General features: G+C 49.3%; 1 protein-coding gene across 11 annotated transcripts in view; it reads right to left on the reverse strand.

Annotated features, from left to right (window-relative positions):
- Positions 1-26,694, reverse strand: part of NDST2 (N-deacetylase and N-sulfotransferase 2) — a 218,711-nt gene that overhangs the window by 2,436 nt on the left and 189,581 nt on the right. For 10 of the 11 annotated variants that reach the window (XM_073352875.2, XM_073352877.2, XM_073352876.2 and 7 more), the window contains 11 exons: positions 19,326-19,413; positions 18,840-18,994; positions 17,112-17,297; positions 16,332-16,460; positions 11,006-11,188; positions 10,107-10,203; positions 9,244-9,367; positions 7,116-7,290; positions 6,688-6,858; positions 2,837-2,946; positions 4-106 (listed from right to left, as the gene is read on the reverse strand). In XM_073352875.2, the coding sequence (XP_073208976.1) occupies positions 4-106; positions 2,837-2,946; positions 6,688-6,858; positions 7,116-7,290; positions 9,244-9,367; positions 10,107-10,203; positions 11,006-11,188; positions 16,332-16,460; positions 17,112-17,297; positions 18,840-18,994; positions 19,326-19,413 (1,521 nt within the window). The remainder of the gene's footprint in view (positions 1-3; positions 107-2,836; positions 2,947-6,687; positions 6,859-7,115; positions 7,291-9,243; positions 9,368-10,106; positions 10,204-11,005; positions 11,189-16,331; positions 16,461-17,111; positions 17,298-18,839; positions 18,995-19,325; positions 19,414-26,694) is intronic. The other variant, XM_073352885.2, reaches the window with a different exon arrangement.

The raw sequence follows: 26,694 nt of genomic DNA on the forward strand, positions 1-26,694 counted from the left end.
CACCGAGGAATCCATATCAGGATACTTCCTTCCTTTACTCTTTCCCAAGCATTTAGTCTTCCCTCCGTCTAGCACCTGGCACCAAAATCCTTTTGCTTCATCAAACCTGAAAAGGACACACTTAGTTAAAAATCCTAGGGAAGGAAACGTGTATCTGTCTGTGTTGCTGACTCCAGTTCAAAGATTTTAAAATCTAATTCATTTTGCACTTTGTTTCCTTTTCGTGGCGTGCCTCTTGGCTGTGACAATGAAAAGCACTCTTACTTTTGGTTCTAATGCATGGCAAGTCAATTTCACGTTCAGGTTCAGGTAAAATGTTGTGGTGACCACCAGGAAAATGGAATTTTGGAGGCTGTTTCCATAGGAACTTACACTAATAGAATTTTTTTAACAGTTAGTTTAAAACAAACAAAAACACCCTCCCTTTATGCCACACTGATTTGACAGCTTCCGATGGTGCTCAAAGCCTCAACTCCTGGGCACCTTACGTTATTAAAATACAGATCTAATGAAAACCTCCATCTAGTCCCTAAAATGGGCCACATATCAACTTACCACACAAATTCTCAGGGCTGCAAGCTGACCAACCCTGCTTCCTCCTCATCTACTGCTTCAGCAGTTGCAGGTCATAAGTGACCCACGGCAACTGAAGATGGGGGAGTGTCTATAATTCCACTAATCCATCACAGCTGCTCCAACAGAGAGCCAAACAGTCCTAATCCCTGACATTTCTCTAATGCCATTCTCCCAAGTGAAGTTTCGCTGCACTGTTTTGGACAGGTCCGCTGTCACGCAGGCCATATCTGTGTCTGAGCTGGAAAAGGAACTCAGACCTGACTCTGAATCCTTTACGACTATACGATGCCTCTTCTAACAATTCCTCAGGCATATCTGGGACCCAATCAGACCCATCAGTCTCCTTCCCAACACCAATGGGAGAGGTCCCTCACCTCATAATAATATATAGCCTCCAATTTAATATATAACTTACCAGAGACTCAAAAAGGGTTTGGCCAGAGCAGTTGCTCCAAATTAGGTGAAATCAACATAAGAACAGCCATACTGGGTCAGACCAATGGTTCATCCAGCCCAGTATCCTGTCTTCTGACAGTGGCCAATGCCAGGTACCCCAGAGGGAATGAACAGAACAGGTAATCATCAAGTGACCCATCCCCTGTCGCCCATTCCCAACTTTTGGCAAACAGAGGCTAGGGATACCATCCCTGCCCACCCTGGCTAACCGCCACTGATGGACCTATCCTCCATGAACTTATCTAGTTCTTCTTTGAACCCTGTTATAGTGTTGGCCTTCACAAAAATCCTCTGGCAAAGAGTTGCACAGGTTGACTGTGCCTTGTGTGAAGAAATACTTCCTTTTGTTTGTTTTAAACCTGCTACCTATTAAGTTCATTGGGTGGCCTCCTACTTCCTGTGTTATGTGAAGGAGTAAATAACACTTTCTTAGTCAGTTTTTCCACACCAGTCATGATTTTATAAACCTCTATCATATCCCCCTTAGTCATCTCTTTTCCAAGATGAAAATCCCTGTTTTATTAATCTCTTCTCATATGGAAGCTGTTCCAGACACCTAATAATTTTTGTTGTCCTTTTCTGAACATTTGCCAATTCCAATATATCTTTTTTGAGATGGGGCGACCACATCTGCATACAGCATTCAAGATGTGGGCGTACCATGGGTTTATATAGAGGCAGTATGATATTTTCTGTCTTATCATCTATCCCTTTCCTAATGATTCCCAAAATTGTTAGCTTTTTTGACTGTTGCTATACATTGAGTGGATGTTTTCAGAGAACTGTCCACAATGACTCCCAAGATCTCTTTCTTGAGTGGTAACAGCTAATTTAGACCCCATCATTTTATATGTATAGTTGGGATTATGTTTTCCAATGTGCATTACTTTGCATTTATCGATATTGAATCTGATCTGCCACTTTGTTGCCCAGTTTTGAGAAATCCTTTTGTAGCTCTTCGTAGTCTGCCTGAGACTTAACTATCTTGAGTAGTTTTGTATCATCTGCAAATTTTGCCACCTCACCGTGTACCCCTTTCTCCAGATCATTTATGAGTATGTTGAACAGTTCCGGTCTCAGTATAGACCCCTGAGGGACAACACTATTTACCTCTCTCCATTCTGAAAACTGACCATTTATTCCTTGGTCTAGATGAAGTTGTGATCTGACCTTCCCACCTTGTATCTCCCTAGCCCAAAGATAATATCCAGAGTGTGTCATACAGCAGAAATGAAACAGCAAAAGTCCTAGTCCGTTGGTGACACCATGAGGTACTGAACAAAAACTCAAGGAATTACGGTTCCAGGTAATTTCAGTATCCACATCAACAGCAAGTCTTGATGACTTCAGTGTCAAGGTCAAAAAGGGCTCAGCTCAGGAAGGGATCTAGGACAATGTTAGATTACTTCTACATCAGCAAGCGGGGGACACCACACAACGAGACCAAATACAGGGTGATGTCATGTCTACAAAAAGAATAACCAGACCTCTCTACCATCCCGAGCTCATTCTTGGCTCATGTGAAGCTTAGTGACCAGGTGGATGAAGGCCAGCAGCATTTTCCAGCCAGCTTTGGGAATCAAGTGCTTAAGCATGTTGTTAGATCACATAAGCACAGTAGGGAAGCTTATTTAAACTCACCACACCAGTCAGGCCAACTTGCAATCCCTTCTCAGGAGAGGCCAGGGACAGAGCTCGTGACAGACCAACTCTTGTTTCACCTGAGATGAAGGTCATGAGTAAGCTCACAATGCAGCTGCCTAGCAATATTAGCAGTGATACGCACATACTGACGAATCCTTACTTGAGGGCCTGGGTGTAGTTGAAGAGTGGTGTCACCCCCAGAAACTTCTGGATGTTCTCCATGATGGAAGCAGGGCTGTGCCGGAGCTCCTGGCCATCCACAATCAGAATCTGAAACAATAGAGAGTCCACAAAGCTTTCAGTGTGAGCTAAGTCAGCCTCTGGCACCAAACCAGGGAGCAGCCCCTCTGGACCAGGACATTCCCCCAGGAGCACTGTCCATGCCCTAATACCTGCGGTTTACAACCCTCAAAGAGCCTGAGGGGAAAAGCTAGTGCTGTTCCTCTTTTGGGTGCTGGCCCTTTGTTACTGGAGACAGAAGAGTCCTAATGTGACCAATATTTACAACATAAAAGCAGCTCAAAACTGAGTGTCACTTTTTTCACTTGACAGTTGCCACACAACAGCCTGTAACTGAGCACCTAGCCTCAGCACTAGCCATCAATTACATGTATCCTTTTTGACAGCCGATGCTTCCTTTTTACATAACAATCTGCTCTGGCTCATTTCCTTCCCTCGGAGGATGACAGACATTAACCATCAGTCTCTTCGTACTAGCTGGACTATCCATTAAAGAGGAAATCGTTCAAAAGAAATGACCTGGGGTGAGTTCTGGGGAGCTGGGCCCTAGACCACTCCAGATCCAGTAGTGAAACAGAAGCACTTGGCCACAGAAGGAGATGGCTTTTGGCAATTTTGATGGTAGGTCAGGCTCTGTGGGGAGGCGACGTATCTCTTTGCAGACACTGAAGTTGACCTCAGAGTGGGCGAGCTGCTTTTCCTCTCCTGCTCTGGGGCAGGTATCTTCTAGTGGCAGGAGGTGGTGATGGAAGGGCCCCTGCGTCTCACCTATCACCTAGTCACTCTGTGATAAACCTGCATGGACACAAACCACTGCAAAGAACTGTGGGGTATTTGCAAAGAGTTCGAGAATCCTTCTCCATGCAATTAGTTCATTGTCCAGGGCAGACCAAAAGCTCTGCTCCTTGTGTGTCCAGAATCCCAGGCCAAAGAAATAACTACAGGAAGCTGTGCTCCAGTTCTGTACAACCATTACACCATTAGCAGTTTTGGGGTGGGGGTGGGGGATTCCTCTTTGGAGAAACCTAGTTTTTAAGACCAGTTCTTTCTTAAAGAGGCCATTAAAATGCCCCCAGTCACTCTGGCCGTGAGACTGGAAGGTGCAGGGCTTCTGCAGCTGCACCATTTCAGCCAGGAAAGGGGGGCAATCTTATGCAAATCTCTGTTGCCAGTTATGGTAGGTAGCTTTTGTAAATCAAAGTGGAGAGATCCCATTGCTTATATAGGGAGAGAAAGTCTAGGCTTCCAGCTCAGACAGCAGGTCACAGGTCCACAGGACAGTTCTAGTAATAATGAGGATTCAGTGAATAAATGATATATCGCTTTCCATCCATCACTGCCACAGCACACTCCCGAATCACTTTGTGCTGTGATCCTGTTTACTGGGTAACTGCAGCTCAGCAGATTTGTGACTTGGGCAGTGGCTCCACGCTGTCAGGCCTATGCTCCCTCCACTCAGAGCCCAGTTGTCTGACCTCAGCTCTGCAGATCTGTGCTTGTAACTAAGCCCTTTGCTTCTCTCCAGGATGGGCCATGCGCTTTGTGGGTCCTGGAGAAGTAGTGTTTCCTGGGTCAGTCTTCCAAAGGTGACATGTCCATATCCTTTTGCATAACCAGCTCCTACAGGGTATGACTTCATTGCAGAGTTTACTTGGGTGTTGTCCCTAGCCCCACTCCTGTCCCCACACAAATGCTCTGAGCTGAATGGTGCTTTAAACCCACGCTAGCTGGTTTCTCTGGGAGCATGGGCTAGTGGGCTGCTGCTGCATTCAGACTGGTAACCCTCCCACTTTGCAGAGAGGACACAGACTAAATCACTTCAGTGCCAGTAAGCCTCCAGCGCCTTCCCTCTATTCCCCAGAAGAACAGACAAGTTCTCCTTCAATTGACTAGAAAAGGATGATAGAGCAGCTCAGCTTACTGCAGCGCTGAGAACCATGGGAGATGCCCCGTGAAGTAAGTGACACATACAAGGGACAGCAGCACCAGTGAGGATGCAGTAGCTTGAGTAGGGCTTTGCAGTGTGGCTGCTCACCCCCAGGCCAGGCTAACCTAAGTGCTGATCACCCAAGTTAACTCTCCAGTAGGGATATCCACAGTCTTATTCTAAAGTGTCCTAGTCCCTGCCCGGTGTGGTAGCCAATGCTTGACACTCATTCTGTAGAGAATGCAAAGTCAGCCAGAGAGGAGAGCTCAGGTGATTTTGTACAGAGCAGGAGGGCTCCCTAGTTCCATGTTTTCACAGTGCTCCAGCGTAGTTGTGATTAGTTCAGCTGAAGAGTTTTCTTGCTGTATTATGTCCTGACATCATTTTAAGTGCCGTCTTCTGCTAAGAGGGTATTGTCCTCTCTGCACTCTCATCTGTTCTAACAGCTTGAATACGAAGGCAGGGAGATGTGAGCCCAGGGATGTGCCAGCACACTTTATGCAGGACAGACTCCTTCCACCATCTCCCTGGCTCTGACCACCAGATGAAAGTGCTAGCTTGTCTCCTGCGCTGAGGATGCTGCTGTTGCTGCCTTTCCAGTTGCTGCATTTGAATTAACTGGCGGGGGGTTGCAAACCGTTGGCTTAAGCCAGAATTCTCCAGATGTGGAGGGAACAGCCCAGGGCCAGGGCTCTCGCTGGACAATATACTGCCTTAGAGGAGATGCAATGTCTGTTACTCCTATTCACTGCAATTGCACCACAACTCGTCTGCTCTGGTCAGGCACTGGCTCTGCTACGACAGCAACAAGGCCATGAACACAGAGCCCGGCTTTGTTTTACCTTTGCCTGTTAAAGTTCTACAGCCGTACTATGTTTTCTGAGAAGCAGAACCACTGCCCGGTCTTAGAGCTATTGCTGCTGCAGGGAATAAGTGCCTCAAAACGCATGATGGGATCTGTTGGTTCATGCACCACCTGAGACTAACTCTGGCAACAGAAGTCGAGTTCTAGGCAATCTTGCTTTACATCTGTCAGAAAAGAGAAGTTGCTAAAATGCTTTCTGACTCCGAGCACACAAGGCAGTTTGTAAATGTCTTGTCACAACGAAGGCAGATTCAGAGACAGAAACGAGCTGTAGTTTGTGTTGACCAACCTAGAAATCTATAAACAGAAGGCAGGCAGCACTCCAGAATTCGGCAGTCTGGGGACTCCAGACTCCTGCAGTAAAACCCACACTCAGCAGCGCTACAGGCTTCATGAGCTGGAGAAGAAACAAGTGAACGTGACAAGCAACAGAGCCCCAAAGCCTCTGGTGAAAGCCAGGGTATCACAGCAGTAGCAGAACACCCACTGGGCACCGTGACTGCCCCAGGGGGACACACTGCCGAGACAAAAGGGAGAGACGCTAAGGTTGCAGTAAGCTAGTGCTTCCTGGGCCTCCTAACGCTGCTGTGCAGGCTGGGAGCTCAGCCACCTACTATACACAGGCACTAGGAAACCTGTAGACACTCGACCCTGACTGGATAGACACGATCAGTAACAAATCAGCCTGATTCTCTATCAGGTAACATGGAGGGAAGGAAGCAGCAGTTTATATTCCCCTCCCCAAAAAAGAGTCGTAAGTTACAGTGAAGAGAGAATGAGACAGACGGGGAGTTTCCTGTCTCTACAGTCACCAAGCTGAACTCTGAAAAGCCAGCTCGTTCCCTGTCCACCGTGCTTCACTCGGGACTGGGGCTTTCTGACTCTCTTCCCCAGAGTTACTGATATCTGAGCAGCACTGATCCAGAATAATCTTCTGCCAATTACTAGAGACACGGCCAAGCACAGCAGAGCTCTGTACCTGCCCAGAGGGGTAATATGTCAGCCATCGTTCCAGGTGAGTCGAATACATTCCAGGGAGCAGGCATCGGCTCTGCAGGTTGCGCAGCTCCAGGTGGGCCTGGGATTTCGCAGTAATCACCTGGTAGAAGGTGTAATTGAGAGCCACAGGGTCGCTGTGAGCACGCTGGTGCTGGGAAACAAACATATGGTTAGGTCGTCAGAACACAGAACTCTGCCCTTCCCTAGCCAATGTGCACGCAGCCCCCTGCTCTCTGCTGCCCTGGGGCAGCACAAACACACCCCAGTTCTCCGGTGAACAAATCCACACGCTCCCATCAGTACTAACCTACCCCGGCCTCCCAGGAGAAATCCATTCACCCAGGAGCTGCTTTCCACACTGGAGCAGATCTCCAGCCCTCCCCAGGGCCCCCCGGGAAGGGGTGATACCTGGTACCAGGAGTAGGCTCGGATGGCCGGGTTGATCAGAATGGAGATGATTTTGGCTCGTGGAAGCAGGGCTGCGCCACGCTTCGGTACCACCTCTGTGTCAAAGTAATTGGCACTTTTCTCAAACATGAAGTCTGTGCTGGCGTTGGAGGGGATGGGGAAGAATTCCATGTACCTGCCAAGCAGAGCAAACCAGGACAACTTGATGGCACATGTGTGGGGAGCACAACCCAGCAGAAAAGTGGCACAGGGCAAACCAGCCTGCTGGCACCTCAGAACTGTATAGGGCATGCAGAGGAGCTTGGGGTGGCCAAGCCCATAGAATCATAGAATATCAGGGTTGGAAGGGACCCCAGAAGGTCATCTAGTCCAACCCCCTGCTCGAAGCAGGACCAATTCCCAGTTAAATCATCCCAGCCAGGGCTTTGTCAAGCCTGACCTTAAAAACCTCTAAGGAAGGAGATTCTACCACCTCCCTAGGTAACGCATTCCAGTGTTTCACCACCCTCTTAGTGAAAAAGTTTTTCCTAATATCCAATCTAAACCTCCCCCACTGCAACTTGAGAGTCAATGAGGGGATGACACAGAACGGGGATAGTAGGGAACAGGGATAGAGTCTGATGTGGAGTAGGAAGGGGTGCGATAAGGGGCGAAGACATTGCCCTGTGAGCAGGGCACAGCACTCTCGGGTGGTGCCTGGAACTAGCTGGGGATGTAGACAGGCCTCAGAATTATTCCCCCGGGTCTCAGCTTTCAGTAAAAACAAGTGAGCCTCTAGCTATTGTGTGAAGAACAAAAGACAGCCCAGTGGGTAGCATGCTAGCCGGGACTTGAAGATCTGCGTTCAAGTCCCTGCTCTGCCACTGACTTGCTGCATGACCTTGGTCAAGTCATTTAGTCTCTCTGTGCCTCAGTTTCCCCCCTCTGTAGAACAGGGACATGAGCCCTGCCCTGCCTCACAGGAGTGCTGTGAGGATAAACACACTATAGATTGTGAGGTGCTCAGATACTAGGGAGATGGGGCACCAACAAGAACCTTAGGGCTTGTCTTCACAGTAAAGTTATCTTGAGTTATATCTGTATAATTCCGAATGGATACTTTCATTCTGGATAAGGAGTGCTCACATAGGGGTCTACACTGGTATAACTAGAGCAGTATAAAAATCCCCCATGTAGACAAGCAGACAGACCAACCAAACCAAGTGTAGGAGACAAAGACATCTGCTTGGGTCCGTAGAGAACTTAACTCTGAGGTGAGAACCACCCTGTCCATCTCAATGGGCACTAATTCAGGCCTTGTCTACACTAGCTATACTGGTATAGCTATACCGGCAAACCCTCCTAGTGGAAATGCAGCTTATGCTGGCAAAGGAGTACCTTTGCTGGTCTTGGGTGGTCCAACCTTTTCACTGCTGTGTGGGGCTCTTCCACGGACCACCTACATAAATACGTGCTCTACAAAATGACGTTCTCCAAGCAGCGTGACCTTGCGTGTACAGTGCAATCAAGGCCATGTCATAGGGAGGATGCTATTTTGTCGAGTAGATCTGTTGCAGGCTGGACACATTCGGGCTTGGAGAGAATCGGCCTGTGGGACACATCCGGCCCACGGGCCACGAGTTGGGCCACTCACCGCTTCACCAAACAAACGTAGCTATGCACTGGCAAATGGACTTATACTGGCAACCCCTTTTTAGTATTGGGGTTTTGCCACATTTGTTACCAATTTAGCTATGCCAGAAAAACCTTTGCTTTGAAAAATCTCAGATCTAAGTGAGAATATTTTAAACATGAACACATCAGAGCATGTGACAAGGAGAGCAAGTATTGTATGGCGATTTCCCCAGGCTGCTCTTGGGCAGACATTCACAGCACATGCAGGGCTGCAGGAGCATGCATGGCTTTCAAAGTTTAGGAAACGCTGGGCTAAGGGCTTATAGCAGGGGTGTAGCTGGGGCATAGCAAGTGGAGAAACAGATCAAGACAGTGAGCACCCAGAGGTGCAACGTACCGGACAGAAATGGAGGGCTTGCTAAAACGCTTGAGGTGGATGGAGCCCAGGGACACTCAGGAGGGCGCAACATGACGACCAATCCCTATAGGGGAGCACAAGAGCTAGGATGCTTACCAGTCAATTCCTTTATGATAGTTGGGCCCATTGAAGAACTGGATCTCTTCGAAGGAGGCTGGACTCGGGAAGTTACTAGTGACCGCTGGGTGCATGGTCAGGAAGAAGTGCACAGCTGTTGTGCCTACAACGAGCAACAACGATTAGTGGAGCTTCGGTCACCCAGGGAACTGAAAGAGGCGGGGGGCGGAGGAGAGGCTTGTGTCTCCTGACAACTCTGCTGAGCACAGCGAGAGCTTCCAGCATGTCTATGGTCAGCCAAGCCAGGTGTCCTTACTACGCAGCGACAGTGCGGCACGGGCACAGAGCACAAGAGCTGCCAGGGGCATAGGCCTGTGACTCCTGTGAGGGGGATGGCAGCTGGGCTGGGAAGAGGTTCACCGATAGGGCTGAGGGTCCCATTCTACACAAATGGCTGGCACCTGTCAATTGCTGGAAGCGGTTCCTCAGCTCAATACCTCTCTAGCCAAATCACTGCCACAGCAATCCCAGATGAGTTACCGACCCATGTACAGATCTAGTCCCAGACCCCTGTGCAGTGTGTCAGCGTGAGAGCCATTAGGGCACAGGCCTGTTGCTGGGAAGGCACGAGAGGGGCACATCGGCTCGTGTGGGTAAACCAAGAGCCTGCACTACTTCTCGCCGTGACTCAGCAGGTCAGGCTCTTCCCTGCGAGTTCGGGTTATGCCTCAGCAGGGCAGTAGGAGCAGTGTGCTGACGGAGGTGCTGCGCTTTGGGTGGGACAAACCAGAGACCCTAATCACGTGTGATCGCTGGCTACTGCCGTACAGATCCACGAACGGTCCATCTGCACCGGAGGCAGCAGAGTCAGGAGTTTATCTTTAAATGGGCTGAACAATTACCAGTTTTCTGGGGTCCAACGACAAGGAACTTGGGGAGCCGGTCACATGTTTTCTCTTTGGACCAGATATCCTTGTGCCTCTTATCATCACAGGGATTCTGCACAACAGAGAGAACAGGATTTAATATTAGCAAGGGAGCTGATGACGGCTCCTGCGGATAGAGTGTAACCCACAAGGAACAATTCACAACTACATCCCCATTCTGCTGAGTACTGGCAGGCTGCACTGCACAGACCAAGGCGCAGGAACAGCTTCCAAAGCACTCAAATGATTTAGGAGCCTAAGTCCCTTTTGAAAGTGTGACCCGCAATTCCTGTCCAAAGAAACCAAGATGTGGGCCCATCATCATTGTTGGGCTGAGCAGCAATCCCTGCCCTGCTGCTGTTACAGCACAGCCACTCTGGCAGACAGACAGTTCTACCCCCTTCAGTTCATTTCATCTGCTCATTAACATGCAGAGAGCTGCTGTGCTGGGATGAAATGGAATAAGCATGTTTTGATTTAACCAACATGAATTCTATAGCATGAAATTATGTCCGGAGGCGTCACAGTAACATGCCTGCAAACTCTGCCAGCCCCACAGACGTTCCTCCCCCCACGGTTATATCCTCAACTAGCCAAGTACCTGGGACCCCCTCCAGGCCAATGAGAGCTCTCTGTCCCCACAGCTCGCACCAGGAGTGTGGCCCATCACTCCCTTCCTCCAACGTCACGTCTTTGGGATCTGGGGAGCGAGGCAACAAGGACCAAAACCCACGGCCATGCGACTCACCCCTCTGGGCACTGGAGTGGTAGGAGTGGCAACCCTTCCCTCTCCATGTACCTTCCAAAGAGAGAGCAGCAAGAGGCCACGGGGAGGAGTCCTGAATGGCCAAGGGATATCAGAACAGCCTGCTCACCTGCCACAGTGGGTTCTTCTCCTGGGGAAAGATTTCAAAGTACTTTTTTGCCAGCTGGACAGGAGGCAGAGTCTGCAGGCGAAGGTTAGTCCAGCATTGCACAAACTTGACCAAGCTCTCAAAAGTGTACAGCCCCAGCCGGTCGTTCCCATAATTAGACAGGTGCGTCATGAAGATGCTGATCTGCAAACAGGGAACACAAGAAGCATTTACAAGTCAGGTAACAGCCCTGCGTCACCCCAGCCTGCTCTCTGCCACCCCACTGCATCCCACCACCAGACTTAGAAGCTGCTGACTTCCGAGGCCTGCTCTGGCTGTCTGAGCTGGTGAATGTGCATCCCTCCTAGGCTATGGGGCAAAGGTAAGAGACTATATTATGCCCCCGGGGTTACTGCTCTGCAATCCACACCTCTGCTCCAGGCAATGGGTGCCCCGGGGAGAGGGAAGTGGGTGATTCTCCAAATAGCCCCAATTGGGCTAGTCCGTGAAAATCCCAAGGGCAGACCACGTGTGAATCAGAATGCGTTCTCCGCCAGAGCCCCAGCGCAGTTACTATCGCTGCAGACAGTTGGAACAGGGAGCCCGCTCAGCCCTTACAAAACACTGACTGGTGGAGACAGGACCTACCCTGGATCCTAGCTCTCCCGGCAAGCGCGCTGTGCATTCCCAGAGACAGCAACTCACCTCTCCTAGGAGCCCCAGACCCAGACATGCACAAAGCAAACACATTCCCACCCTGAACAAGCCACGGCTCCACATTCCAGGTGACCACAGGATAGTTTTGGAAGCCGGGCTGAGGCCAAAGTAGTGATTTGTCCACAGTGACCCTTTTCAAGCAGTCAACAGCTTGGAAAGCCCCTGTCCAGGAGGGAATTGGAAGCAGAATCTCCTGTGTGCTCAGAACTGGAATTCAGTTCCTCCTCCTCTTCCCATTGCTAGAGGGGGTCACAAGCCGTGAGAGCAGGGCACTCGCTGCACTGGCTGCGGCATGTGCCAGCTTGAACAGGGGACACGGAGACCTCGGAAGGGGAGTGCTGGGGCTGGCTTTGACTGCCAGGCAATGCCCTGGCAGAAGCAATCCAGGGCAGACTGGATGATCTCACAGGAGTCTCCCAGATCCCGAATCTGTGGGAAGCCAGCTTTGACTCACCAGCAGCGTGAGGAACAATCTTGGCTTCACTCTTTAAAACACTAAAAATACACCAAGACCTGAGCCTTGGGGTGTGGCCATCCCTGCCTGTCCTCTCGCCAGGGAACAGACATCATAGAATCCCAGACTATCAGGGTTGGAAGAGACCTCAGGAGGTCATCTAGTCCAACCCCCTGCTCAAAGCAGGACCATCACCAACTAAATCAACATCCTCCATCAAAAGGTCCTCCGAGGGGGTGTGGGCATCCCCCTGCGGAACTTCTTGCCAACTGTTGGGCATGGGACCCTCCCGAAGCTCAGGAACATGTGCATATCCTCCCTAAACCCCCAGGAGGGCACCTTCTGCCCACCAGGTTATGGGGCTCTGCAGACGCACTCAGGCCTGCAGCGAGCACGAGGTCTTGCATTCACCCTGCCTTGCTGAACAACCTACTCTCATAATTGCATTCGTTTGTCCACGGCTTTGACGGCTCGGTCCCTGTGACACTCCAGTGCACAACTGGGCACAGAAACGCTGCAAGGCCAAAAGGTCAGCAGCACAGCAGGGGGCACCTCACTGAGAACACTGGGAAGGAAGCAGGTGGTTTAGCACCGCAGGGTACAAGAGGGGCCTGGGCAATCATGTGGGCACCCACTGGTGGAAAGCTGGAGGCAAATCACTGTGAGGATGGGGGAGCAGGTCCACCTGGCAAGGTGAGAGGATCGGGCTCAGGAGTAGCTGTCCATGCATCAGGAGAAAGCATCCATTTCCTCCAACTGCTTGGGGAGCCACCTGATAGGGATCATTGCACAACAACCCCTTTCTCACCACTGACACAGCCCTCCTGCATTGGGGGAGGAGAGGATTCAGTCCCAACACCGGCTTGCTCGGGACGCTGCCAGGGTGACAAACGTGGCATACAACGGGGGCAGTCAAATCTCCAGGCCTGCCATGACCAGTTCTGGTAACATCATTGCCCATAAATGGTCCCAAGCAAGAGGAATCGCAACCAGCCAAGCCAACCAGGACTTGCAGGGCCACTGCCCTCCTCTTCTTACTGAGTCTGGCTGTCTCGTAACAGTATAACATGCATACCCCAACAGATCAGCCCTGGTGGTCTGCCCTGCCCTGGCTGGTCCTGCCAACACAGCCCTGAGCGAGCCTGCTGATGTAATCTATGACCAAACCCTGCCCCTCAACTGACCCATGACTAGCTTGGCAGTAAGGCCCCATCTGCAGCATGGCATGATCTCCCCTGCTCAGCACTGACAAGGAGCTGTAGACAGAGAAGCCTGGAGTTCAGAGAACAGATGATGAGGGAAACTTTAGGAATATAAAGCAACAGCTGTGGGTATAGCAATGGCCTGTATGGCATGTAGTGTGAACAAAAGGGCCTGTGAGAAGTGCTCAGAAACATCCCCCTCTGCTGCTAGGAAATACAGCCAGGGCATGTGGCAGCCTGTAGGCGTCTATTCTCATGCCTGAGATCAAGGCTTGCTCACTAGTCAGAAAATCAAACATCATCTGTTGACACTGCAGAGTTAACCATACACCCAGGACTCCTGCACGTGGGCCACACTCCAGTGGGCTGGAAGCACCACAAAGGAGTGCAAAGAGGCTGTGCCCCAGTCTGCTACGGACCACTGATAGTGATGTGGGGCTGGTGGCTTTCTCCAAACACTGGGATGTCTCTATCAGTGGGGTCGCACTTTGCTAGCTCTGGGCTCCCTCTGCAAACAGGAGCAGTGAAGATGTGTTGACAGCACAGCCCTCCGCTGCTTGCAGGGATGAAGGGAAGAAATGAGGGAGAAATACCCAGCAGAAGGAAAGGTGCAAATACAGGAAAAGACTGAAGGAGCTCAGAGGAGGCTAGAAAGTCACAGTGGGGAGCCAAAGCCAAGGTGCATGGTGCTCTGGGGACAGTTTTATCTGCTAGAGGACACCACAGCCCTTGAGAGATGCCAAGGCAGTGCCTGAAGTGGGCAGCCAAGGCCTGGCTGTACTGCAGTGGGGCTCTTGGAGGGGTGGGGTGGAGTTCAGTTCACCTTACACCACACTGAAAGCACCAGATATTATGACAGACACAAGTCACAGCCTCTGGGCAGGCAGTGAGCCACAGAACTGAGCTTGTCCAGAGTGTTGCCGATGATACAGTTCCACTTAAAATTTGTCTTTTAATAAGTCATACATATGCTGAAATGGCTCCTCACCCAACTCTCATATTCCATATAAACAGACCGAATACTACATATCTGTGGGGAAAGTGAGTAGTTAAGCATGTTGATGTATATACAAAGGGGGGTGTTGGCGAGGACAGGGAGAGATCGAAGGGGCCCTGGGCTGGGGGCGGTGTCATGTGGAGGGTCACATGAGAGGGTCACATGCTCCCCCTTGTGTCCCTCCCATAAGTGCAATACCAGCAAGAAATGATTTCTACTTGCACCACTGACTGGACACCACAGCCCGGGAGTCTGTTTGCAGGTGACTGAAGAAGGGGAACAGCCAGCGTGGGTTGGTGATTTGCACATTAGGACACAGTCATCTGGTCACCACTTTTTACATAACAAAACTGCCCTCTTGAATAGAGAGGGGGAGCCCGGTGGATTGTGATCTCTGGATTTCAGCAAGGCCTTTGGCCCAGTGGCCAAATTCAGACACTGGAACAGACAGAAAAGAGTAGGGAAGATGAGCTGAAATGATCCAAGGGACCAGAGAATGATGAACTTGTGAGAGAAGATGAGAGTAATAATGGTGGTTCCCCTTAAGTTGTGAGACTCGTTATAGGGGTGGAAAACAGTAACTCTGACTGGGTAATAATAACCACACCAAGACAGGACATTTCTAGGGGACAGGAGGAGTAAACTGGTTTAAGTTTAACAAAGGAAATTAGGGAAGATCTTTGGACCCGAGACCTATGAGAAAGGGGAATATCTTGTTTCGACATACTCACTAGGTATCTGTAAGGAAAGAGAAGGTTTGGAAAGTTTAGCAAGGGGTGACAGGCAGAGGGATGGACTACGAAATGCAAGGCCCCTTCCAACTGCCTCCCTCTCAATTTTCTGAACCTGACCGTCTGAGCCCACTGTCTCCCCGTTTATTTCTCTGGATTTAAAAGGATAGAGGTGGGAAAGCCCCCAGCCAGCATCCACAGCAGAAAGCTGGGAAGAGACTGGAAGGTGCAAAGGCAGTGCATTACTCCGGAGTTTGCTGGAGCCAGGCAGTGATTGAGGGGGCAGGAAAGAGCTGTGTCAGACCTGGATCTCCTGAAAATGCCTCAGGCAGGACAGCTGCATCACAGGAAAAACATATAACAAACTGTTTCACGTGTATCCAAGTTTCAAGGAAATGGATTGGGGGTGGGGAGGGGGAAGGGGACACACCCTAGCAATGAAACCCCAGGAGGATTTGTCACAGCGCCTGGAGACAAGCCAACTGCAGCCAGATGCACAAGCAATAAAGGGAGCCAAGGACTTTTGGCTCAGCAATTCGTTGCGGGAAGACTGCAGCACGGGTAAGAGGAGCTCCAGCGTCTGACTAGGCTCAGCATGCCAGCCCCTTCTTCCAATCCTGTGCTTGGGGAGGTTTGCTCTGGCTGACCCTAAACTCTGATACGAACTGACAGAGGACAACAGGGTTTGCCAAGAATTCCCTTAAGTAGCAAGGGCTGCTTTAGCCTTTACTGTCCAGATAAGCAGCTGCCCGCCCTTCCCCCAGCTCTCGCTCTCCCACCCTAATAGCTAACCATTCTAGGCAAACCTTGTGTAGTCTGCGGAAGAGAAGAAACATCTGATCTGATCTGATAGCTGATTTCAACTACCTGAAAGGGGGTTCCAAAGAGGATGGATCTAGACTGTTCTCAGTGGTAGCGGATGACAGAACAAGGAGTAATGGTCTCAAGTTGCAGTGGGGGAGGTTTAGGTTGGATATTAGGGAAAACTTTTTCACTAGGAGGATGGTGAAACACTGGAATGCGTTACCTAGGGAAGTGGTGGAATCTCCTTCCTTAGATATTTTTAAGGTCAGGCTTGACAAAGCCCTGGCTGGGATGATGTAGTTGGGGATTGGTCCTGCTTTGAGCAGGGGGTTGGACTAGATGACCTCCTGAGGTCCCTTCCAACCCTGATATTCTATGATTCTATGAGGGCTTCCACCCTCGCACTCTCCATGGACACTGAGAATGGGCCCGGCAAGCTTACTGGGTTCAGAAGCACTGTCAGGAAGAGTTCACCGCCCCGAATGCTTTTGTCCAACTCCTTGGAGCCCCCAGGATACTCGTTGTAGAAGATGGTGTGAGTAAAAAGCCCACACGTCTGTCGAGGCAGCACCTAGTGAAGCCAGAGAGAGGGAACGTTACAGAGGAGGCTGAGTGCATGGGTGTGTTGAGGCAGCATCCTACAGAATGACATGGAGAGGACGCCACGAGCAAGGGACCCCAAGCGTCACAGGTTTACAGGATTCAGACTTTCCCCTCATTCACATGCTCATCCTGCTCTGAGTAACGGCACAGGGGGTTAGTGGGATCTCAGCTTCATGCTAGCGTGCATAGTTCTTTACCACATTCCCACAGGGGCTGACCCATACATCTAACACACAGGTCAGGACAGGTGCTGCAGACATGCCTCCTCAGAAAGAGCCCTGGAGTCTGAAAAGGAGAAGTCTGCTCGTGCAGAAATGGTGTTTTCATGGGCCTGGATGCATAGCTTTGTAGACGTGTACTTGCTTGCGTTTGGGAGTTTTTATTCTAAAACCTCACATACCGTAGCCTCTGCACTGCACTGACTCCAATCACAGATGCACACCAACCGGCTCTTTCTCAGCTTTGACGGATGGTTTTGGGAAGGTTCAGCACTCGAGGTACCAGGTGGAGCTTCTCAACACTGGTCACCTAGAAGGCCCCCCCCCATCAGCTGACTGCCACCATAGCTCCTCCCAGAAATAACCCAACAGGCTCCACTCTCCCAGCTGGTAACACTCACCATGATGCCGTTATGGATAAACCCTCGCCGGTACCGGGCAGGCCGCAGGTGGGGATACTCCTCAGTGCTGGTCACCTGGATGCCCCAGATGGATTTCCAGGCCTCATAGAGCTGTGTGTGGATGGGATAAACTCCAGAATGATGGGGGGCCACAGCATAGCCCAAGTCTGTGGGGATCCCATGTTCCTGGAAGCAGAACACAGCTTTCACTCAGTATTTAACTCCCCATTGTCTTTAATGAGAACCACAACAGCACGAGCAGACTCTCTGGGGATGCTGTGTGAAATGGGAAGCTCTGAGTACTGCCAGAATCTATCGACACATGTAACAAAGGTGTTTATAAATCAACCAGGGCGTTCAGCACCGCAGCAGCAGCTGAACAGCCACGGGTCACTTGGACTGTGACAAACTGGACTAATTCACCGGCCTGATGTCAGCCCCACCGGTTACAACGGCCAAACTGATCAGTGCTGCTGAAGAGGCAAATCCTGCTCCTAACTCTGTCCAGAGGAGCGTCACCAGAGCAGAAAAGCAAAACCATGCCTGCCAAGTGTGGAGGGAAGGGAAGACTGCAGCTTGGCTCAGTCTTTGAGAGAGTAATGCTAGCGACAGCAGGGAGCAAGGGGGCTGTGCAGAATGGATCGGGGACTTGGATCCAGGTATTACATCAAATCAATAGGAAATATTTGAATTTTGTGGCTAGAACTTCACAGAATGGTTCTGGTAGCAACAGAAATTAGGACAGCTTTGCCCTGGTGGTTTACAATACACCTGGGGCCCTCTGACAGAGTCACAGCCTGTCATGCTCATTGGCTAGGGTATTCTATATTAAGTGTGTTTAATTGCTCTCTGAGTTTTGTATCTCTTTGCAACGGACTGTCACATTTCTGGACCTGTGTCTGAAAGAAAATAAAATCAGATATTTAAGCAGGGAAGACAAGAGGTAAACTGTCGTTATAGCATTGTGGTAGCCATGCTCTGAGGTTAGGATCACCCATGTTACCCAGGGTCAAGAGGTCCAGTGAGTGGGGCATGAAACAACAGACTCTTACTCCAGTGAGGCTTGGCTTATAACTGATAAACCCATAGCATGGGCTGAAGAGAGGCTTGTTTTCAAAGGAATCTGCAGATGTTTCACCCCTGTGCCGTCAGTATTAAGCATATATGGCCCCAGCAGCCCAGGACTTTCCAGACGGTCCTCTCCCTCCACATGACAACATGGAACTTTCTTTAAGTTGAAGTGATTCTCTGGGAGGCCAATGTTCATACGTTGGGCATCCTATGGTACTGATCAGCTGAGGGCAATGCACACCTGGCTCCCTGAAAAACCTCAATGAAGCAACAGGGACAGAGCAGGGAATGCTTCTTTACAGTCTGAGTTTGTACCATACTTTGAATTGGATACTAGAAGTAGCACCAGAATGACTCAACAGCCACAATGCCCCATGCCCACACCCTAGGAGCCATGCTTTGCAATGTAGTAGGAGCCACACATTGGTGCACAAGTACCAGGACACACGTTCCCCTGGGCACTAATGCTGGGTGTCACACTTCGAGGCAGTAGGGACCAAGCACCAGGCCAGGGATTCACACTCAGCTTTCCAATCCAGCAGGATTACCACATTAGTGCCTAGGCTCAGCAGGAGCCAAGCACCCATTCCGGTGTGGATGCTTTGGGATTTTGAAGCAAAGCGAAGGAGCCTATGGACCACTGACATCACCTCTTACCAGCGCAAACTGCTTGTTGAGCTTCATCTGCTCAGCCAACACGGTGACGTTGTGGAAGAGGTGAGGCTGCATGTGACTCCACATGTGCGGGAACCACCAGAACTCCTTCCTGTGTTTAAGTAGCATGTCATCGCCTTCATCTTCCTCATCTGTACCTGCAGGGAGCAGAAGGTCCATAGCAGGAGGGTGGTCAGTGACCTGAGGCAGTGGCTAATCTCAGTGTAATTCAACACTGGCAGCACCCAGAGACATCCTGCATTAGTTTTACACACACCTGCCATACTCAGGGTGCTTCCAATACCATCATCCTGCTGGTGCTCAGCTCACAAGAGCGGAAGGAAATATTCGATTGGACAGACAGCGCTTTAGAACCACAGACGGTTCCCAGCACCCCAATACGCTGTAGGGGAGCTGTGCTACACTATGGGACACTGCAACCAGAGGACACAGACTCAGGGGAATGCTAGGTGGGTGGAAGGAGCTTACCTGTGTGGTAGAATTTCCCAGAGAAGCCCAAGTTGAAAGTGAAATTGGGGACTAATGTTCTCAGCTTGTTCTGAGTGTTCAGGAGAGCCTGTTCAAATGGAACGGGAGAAAGAAAGATTCACATTCAATTGCTCAATTCCAGTTCAGTTCTGGAAGGAGGTACACTAGCACGGAACCCTGTTGTCCTCCATTGTGGCAAGGCACCGTACTCCCTGGACCAGTGGTTCTGAACCCGCAGCCCAATCAGCACACAGCTGTGGCCCACGTGACATTCTCAGGGCCATACGGGTATTGTATATATTGTGTGGATGCAGCCCACATAACACATAGAGAGCTGTATATGTGGCCCACAATGGTAAATAGGTTGAAAATTGTTGCCCTGGAGTGAAGCATGAAGCAGGACCATGAGAGCTAAGAGGAGGAATGAAATGGACTCTTAGTGCCGGCTGGTGATACAGGGCAGGGTGCTGATCATTGTCACCATATTGATTATTTCTGGAGTGCCAACGATGTGCTTGAAGTTGTCCAAGAACCTGCACTAACCTAGCCACCCAAACCCTTTCTGGTCAAGGGGCTACTAGCCTCTCTCCTCCAGAATGAAAGGCCAGAAACTTCAGTTCCCCCTCCTCACTCAGATGTCAATGGCAACAAATGTGTAATGAGCCTGGGATGATGGGTAAGACCAACATTCAAGGCTAGGCTCCAATCCCCACTGTGCTCATGGGACTATCCCATTCCTAATCCCCCAAGGGAACCAATGCGTTAGGGGAAATATGGTCTATGACATCTTCTGGAACCTATGATAAGGGCTAGTTTACACTAGAAGTGCTAGAGCGGTGCAGCTGCACTGCATTCGGTGAAGCTGCTCTGTGCCAATGGGAGAGAGCTCTCCTCTCAGCATAATACAAAACCACCTCTGCGAGCGTGTCAGCAAGAGACATAGCACTGATCACACCGACGCTGAGGTTGGTGTAACTCACATCACTCGTGGGTGGATGATTCACAGCCTTGAGCGACATAACCTGTAGTGTAGACAAGCCCTAAGTTCATCTAGTGCTTTGGAAAGATTCAGCCTGGCAGTTCTGCAACCAAAGGCTTCACAGGACAGGGCAGCATGGGCAATGGCAATGCAAGGGTGAATCTCCATACCTGCTGTTTCTGTGGTTTGGACACCTGCTTCACCTGGATTACCTGCTTCACCACTGAGATCCCCAACTCATTTCACATAGGGCACTCATTACACATGGTTCAGAGCAACAGCTTTCGGTCAGACCAACCAAATGCATAAGGAGAGGCAGTTCCCGTGCTACTCGGCTGCATCTGCCCCCATAACCTAGCCATGAAAAGCTCCACCTTTATTACCATCTCCAGAGCCATCCTCCTTTCTCTGTGGGAGTGAAAGAGGTCTCCAGCTACTCCCTTTGCTGGGAAGGTGAGAGAGAAGAGAGGAGGCTAAGGAGCTTAACATTCCTCTACAGAGGAATGTTTAAAGCCTGGCTTGGGTTACCATAACAACACTTCTGTCAGCTAATAAATCCTACATAACTCTGCTTCAGAGTGGACAGCAAAATCTACTGCTCAGAGAGAGGCACCCTGGGAAAGAGGTGGGGCAAAGGGAGCCCAGAATCATAGAATATCAGGGTTGGAAGGGACCTCAGGAGGTCATCTAGTCCAACCCCCTGCTCAAAGCAGGACCAATCCCCAACTACATCATCCCAGCCAGGGCTTTGTCAAGCCTGACCTTAAAAATATCTAACGGAGGAGATTCCACCACCTCCCTAGGTAACGCATTCCAGTGTTTCACCACCCTCCTAGTGAAAAAGCTTTTCCTAATATCCAACCTAAACCTCCCCCACTGCAACTTGAGACCATTACTCCTTGTTCTGTCATCCGCTACCACTGAGAACAGTCTAGAGCCATCCTCTTTGGAACCCCCTTTCAGGTAGTTGAAAGCCACTATCAAATCCCCCCTCATTCTTCTCTTCCGCAGACTAAACAATCCCAGTTCCCTCAGCCTCTCCTCATAAAGTCATGTGTTCCAGTCCCTTAATCATTTTTGTTACCCTCTGCTGGACGTTTTCCAATTTTTCCACATCCTTCTTGTAGTGTGGGGCCCAAAACTGGACACAGTACTCCAGATGAGGCCTCAACAATATCGAATAGAGGGGAACGATCACGTCTCTCGATCTGCTGGCAATGCCCCTACGTATACAGCCCAAAATGCCATTGGCCTTCTTGGCAACAAGTGCACACTGTTGACTCATATCCAGCTTCTCGTCCACTGTAACCCCTAGGTCCTTTTCTGCAGAACTGCTGCCGAGCCATTCGGTCACTAGTCTGTAGTGGTGCATGGGATTCTTCCGTCCTAAGTACAGGACTCTGCACTTGTCCTTGTTGAACTTCATCAGATTTCTTTTGGCCCAATCCTCTAATTTGTCTAGGTTCCTCTGTATCCTATCCCTACTCTCCAGCATATCTACCTCTCCACCCAGTTTAGTGTCATCTGCAAACTTGCTGAGGGTGCAATCCACACCATCCTCCAGATCATTTATGAAGATATTGAACAAAACCAGCCCAGGAACTCAGACTACGTAGAGTATTATCATGCTGCTTTCCAGGAAGGTCTGTTCTTTATGATGTGCTAGACCTTCTACTGACTACTGGTCCTTCATAAGAGCTCACTCAGAAAACAGTACCACACAGGTTCAATCCCACTCACACAACCCCCTGCTGGGCAGGATAAGAGAAATAGGAACCAACCAGGGCCTGCACTGGAAATTCCTCCAACCTTCTCCTGATGAACTGATACAAACAGGTGAGTGATCCCTCATCAGTAAAGGGGTGTGTGTGTCTGTATAATGGAAGGGAGGGAGTGTGAGGACTGGCAGGCAGGAGACTTGGGCTCTAGTCCCATCCCTGCCAGTCGCTCAGTTTATTTTCCCTGCCTATACTCACCTCTTAGGGTGCTGTGAGAAAGTTACCATGTGGAAAGTGCTCTGAGATGTTTGGAGGCAAGGTGCCAGAGAAGGGCACAGTGTTATATTTACTAGCACATGAAGTAACCAGACAAATGCAGGCAGGTCCTCAGCCCCACACTCTGCTCATATGACACTGAACGTAGTCTGTTAGTCGCCCTCTACCCCAAGAAACTGCCAGCTTCCTCAGCTGGTGGAAAAGGGGGAGCCTACCTGTGGTCCCGGCTCTTCTTTTCAGCAGCCTGACCACAGGCCAGAAAACCTCCCTCCGGATTCCAGCAAACTCAGACCTAGTCTTATTTTTGCTTTGAATCCCTTGGAGAGCTCTGAATATCTCTATTTGATATCCTCTACTTACCACCATTTGAAGGCTCCTACTGGAATGTAATAATCCTGCTCTTAGCTAGCCAAAAGGGCCACTGTTGGCTAACAAGCACTGCTGGCTCCAGGAAACAAGAGACTGGGATTCAAATGCAGCTCACTACCATTAACTCGCCAGGCCAGCCCAGATCCAACCTGCCTTACAATTGCTATAATCTGATGGAGAATGTCCTCCGGATTCTAAGGCCTGATTTTGCAGATGTCTCAATCCAGCCTGTAATCAGCTGAGAGAACAAAACTGCAGGCACAAGCAATGGATACCTAAATTCCACCACCCAGATTTGTGTGCACAATAAAGATGATGTCTACATTCTATCACTTGGGCCTTCAATTAATTACCCTCACAACTGGGGGGCTTTAAAAATTATCCTAGGATCCTAAATATTTATTTAAAAACACACATTGGAAAGAAATTAAAAGAAAAGCCCCCATCTTGGTGTGACCATTTTAAAACAAAGTCTGCATGCTCCCACTGCTGGCTCTGCAGAAGAATGCACCAACAATCACTACAAACTCCTGATGTTGCTGGTGCACAGACACAGCTATTTCTATGGGGGTTAGGACATCGGGGGGGGAGGGGGGAGAAGAAACAAATTAGCCCTGACTGTATTTTGTTCATTGTGGCTATTTAAGCCGCCAATCCTTTTCTAACATGGCATTATGGTCCTAGACATCACAGTGTTATATGGCTGAACAGTCCTTTATATGACTGGACCTTTTTTAGATGTAAAATGTTTCACTTGTGAGGTAACTCCCCTCTCTTCATGTGTCAGTATATAATGCCTACATCTGTAATTTTCACTCCATGCATCTGAAGAAGTGGGTTTTTTATCCACGAAAGCTTATGCCCAAATAAATGTTAGTCTTTAAGATGCCACTGGACTTCTTGTTTTCACTGAAGAGAGCTTTTTACTATTCAGCACAAAACCTCTCTCTCACTCACACACACACACACAAAGAGAGAAAAGAAAGTGGAAAGGAGACAGGTAAGGAACGGGGGTTCGGGGGAGAAGACGAAAGAAACAACAAGGCTGAGGGGGAAAGAATGTGCGGAAGAAACAAGAGAGGAGAAAACACAGAGAAAAGCAGACGGGAGGAAAGCAGAGTGCCCAGCTTGGCTCTGAGCTGGTAACAATCCTGCATACTCGCACACAGGACAGACTCCCCTGCTTCGAAACTGCACCCACGGCAACTGGACTGCATCTGCTTTGGGAATTTTCTGCAGTTTTCCCACTGTTGCTCCAGCCGTGGTGTAGCTCAAACAGTGCTAGCAACAGTGGAAGCACTGGTGCAGACAGATCCAAGCATTTTTAGTGCTCCCACCAACGCTAGCACCAGGGGGAGAACTGCTAAATATTCTCTGTTTAGGCAAGGACAGACTGTAGGATTCAAAGGGGTAAGTACCAGGATGCCCCAGCCACTGTCAGACAGTCATCTGAATTCCTTTCTTCTATCTACCTTCACCAGTGACGTGCAATCATTGGCCTACACCAGCTGCTAAGCTACCAGACTCACCAAACAAGACTGCTCACCAAATGACTAGACAACTTGTGTTCTTTTAGAGGTGATCTGCAAAGGAGCAAACATTAGACTTTTGGGTTTGGTTTTGGTTTTTTTGGGCGGTGCTTATTTGTGATGCATAAGGAGGGCCTGAAAGGATTGGGGAGGTTAGATAGAAAAACAGGGTTCTGTTATATTAGAAATATCTTGTCCTGACTTTCAGTTTGGCTGGCAGATTCTGTGGCAGATGGGAGAACTAGCAGGATTATGGATTCGCAAGAGATTGAAAACTGAACGAGTGAGAGGGGAAGGGATTCTCTGAACTCTGGGAAAACTTTTTTGTTGTTAACTATGTAACTCCAATTCTTGACAAACACTTGGGAGAAAAGTTCACCCTATGAAAGGTCCACTCCTGGATTTAACTGAGGCTGAGAACGCTCCCATGCCAATTTTTCAGCAAGAACAAGTAGTCAAGGGCTAATAACAAGCAGGAATTTTTTTAAAAAAAGAAAACATTCCCCCTGCCCAAGTCACCTATAACTGGCACACATTTGGCCAAGAAACATGGAGGGTTTTCATCCTCCCTGGGGATCTACGGAGTTCCTTGAATGTAGATCTGTGAACTGAAACAGCCTGGCTGAGACAGCAGTCATCTCTGGGACCTGAAGCAACGGTCGCTTCCCTATCTGCTGTCATCTAATTTAAACTTTAAAATAAAGAGCCGTAGTGGTGCAGTAATGTCCCTGAAATCCAGAGTTCATGTTAAAAGCCCAAAGAAACACCAGCTGTTTTGTCACTGTTAGGATCCCCTCCCCTCCCCACAGCACAAGGCCATTAATAAATCCATGAAGTTAGTTCTTGCTTTAAACAAATAAAAATTTTCCTGGTGCTGCAATCACAGAGCCTCTTTTAAATGGATAAATCTGGGCTTTATCTGCTTTGCCTGAGATTCTCCATTTACTGATCTCAGATTATTCCTCCATTTCACAGTTAAACCCAAAATGAAACATCTTTTAGAATTATCTGGTCTGGGTTGGTTTTTTAAATCACTAGAGCAGACTTGTGTCCTGTTTCCAGGGCTTAGGCCAATTGTCTCCTGCTTCCCTCCCAGGGTCAGTGCTCTGCACAGCTAGGAATGGGGTCCCCACCTTTCCCAGTTTGGGGAGGGGTGTCCTGGCTGGGATAATGTAGACCAGTGTCCTTTGAGCTAGGCTTTCATGACACCTGAATGTCCCAAAACACAGAGCTGCAACTGGGATTCACAGTGCCTGGGGCAAGGTATAAGTGCAGCCCCAGGGTGAGCTGTGTACAAATACAGAAATAATTGTTTGGCACATACTGTCAGCAACCACTTAGCAAAACAATTAATGATTTACTTACAATACCTGCCCCTTGTTTCACTGGTCCGAGGCTTGTGCCTTCTCTCTCTCCCCCTTTGTGTTTCCCTCTTTATCTCCCTTCCACCCTCATTTCCTCTTATTTTACACTCCAAAAAAACATTTCAGTTTTTCTTTCACATTCACAAGATCTTCAGGAATTATTGCTATTTCCCATATAAAAAAACAATTTAAAAAAAAAGGTCAGCACACAAAGTAGCAACTCATACTGAACTCCCTGCCGACACAGAAACAACACAAAAGACAGTCAGTTCCCTTGTGAGAGACAATTTTACCAGAAGAAAAATTAGGTGGGAGTAACCACACATATGACAGCAAGCCATGTAACACTGAACAAGACCACTTTTCTGCACATAGTACGAACCAGTAACACTTTGAAGGAGCCAGAGGATGGGGCTGAGACTTTTAGTCTAAATTCCATCAATTACAGTTTCAATGGATGGCAGAGTAACTTTGAGGAGGATTAGATAGATGTTTAAGTATTATAGGGCAGTTCTTAAATAATAGATGAGATATTGATAATTGATGAAGTGAGCTGTAGCTGTAGCTCACGAAAGCTTATGCTCAAATAAATTTGTTAGTCTCTAAGGTGCCACTAGTACTCCTTTTCTTTTAGATGAGATATAGTAGCTCAGCAGGATAGCCTGATCACTTCATTTAAAGTCCCTGGTTCTCTGCGTTAGGTAAAAGCAAATACAGTACAAGGGCAATTGCAGAAACACAGGAAATGCCACACCTAAATAGATTCCTGTCCAGATTCCACCTCACTCTCTCCCTGTCCTGTCCTTTTCTGACTCCTTCCTCAGTTATGTCATCATCACTCAGTCATGCAGGGCCACGATCAACAAACCCCCAAAATGGCCCCCCTCAGACTCCTCCCCAGCAGTGAGGCCAAGGGGAGAGCGCCTGGCCTGAGCTCTGGGAGCTGCTCTGTGCATCTCCCCCAACCCTTATTCCCGTGTTGCTGGACACTCCTTACTCCCTACACAACAGGTTATCTGCAGAACTGGGGGTGCACGAGCTGAGAAGAGTAGGTGAGTAACCTGAGGAGAGGAGAGAGCTCCCCACTCTCCCAAGTGCTGTTCTGAAAGGTCACAGGAGGGTTAAACACTAGAC

Source organism: Lepidochelys kempii, chromosome 7 (genome assembly GCF_965140285.1).
Source record: "Lepidochelys kempii isolate rLepKem1 chromosome 7, rLepKem1.hap1, whole genome shotgun sequence".
NCBI classification, from domain to species: domain Eukaryota; kingdom Metazoa; phylum Chordata; order Testudines; family Cheloniidae; genus Lepidochelys; species Lepidochelys kempii.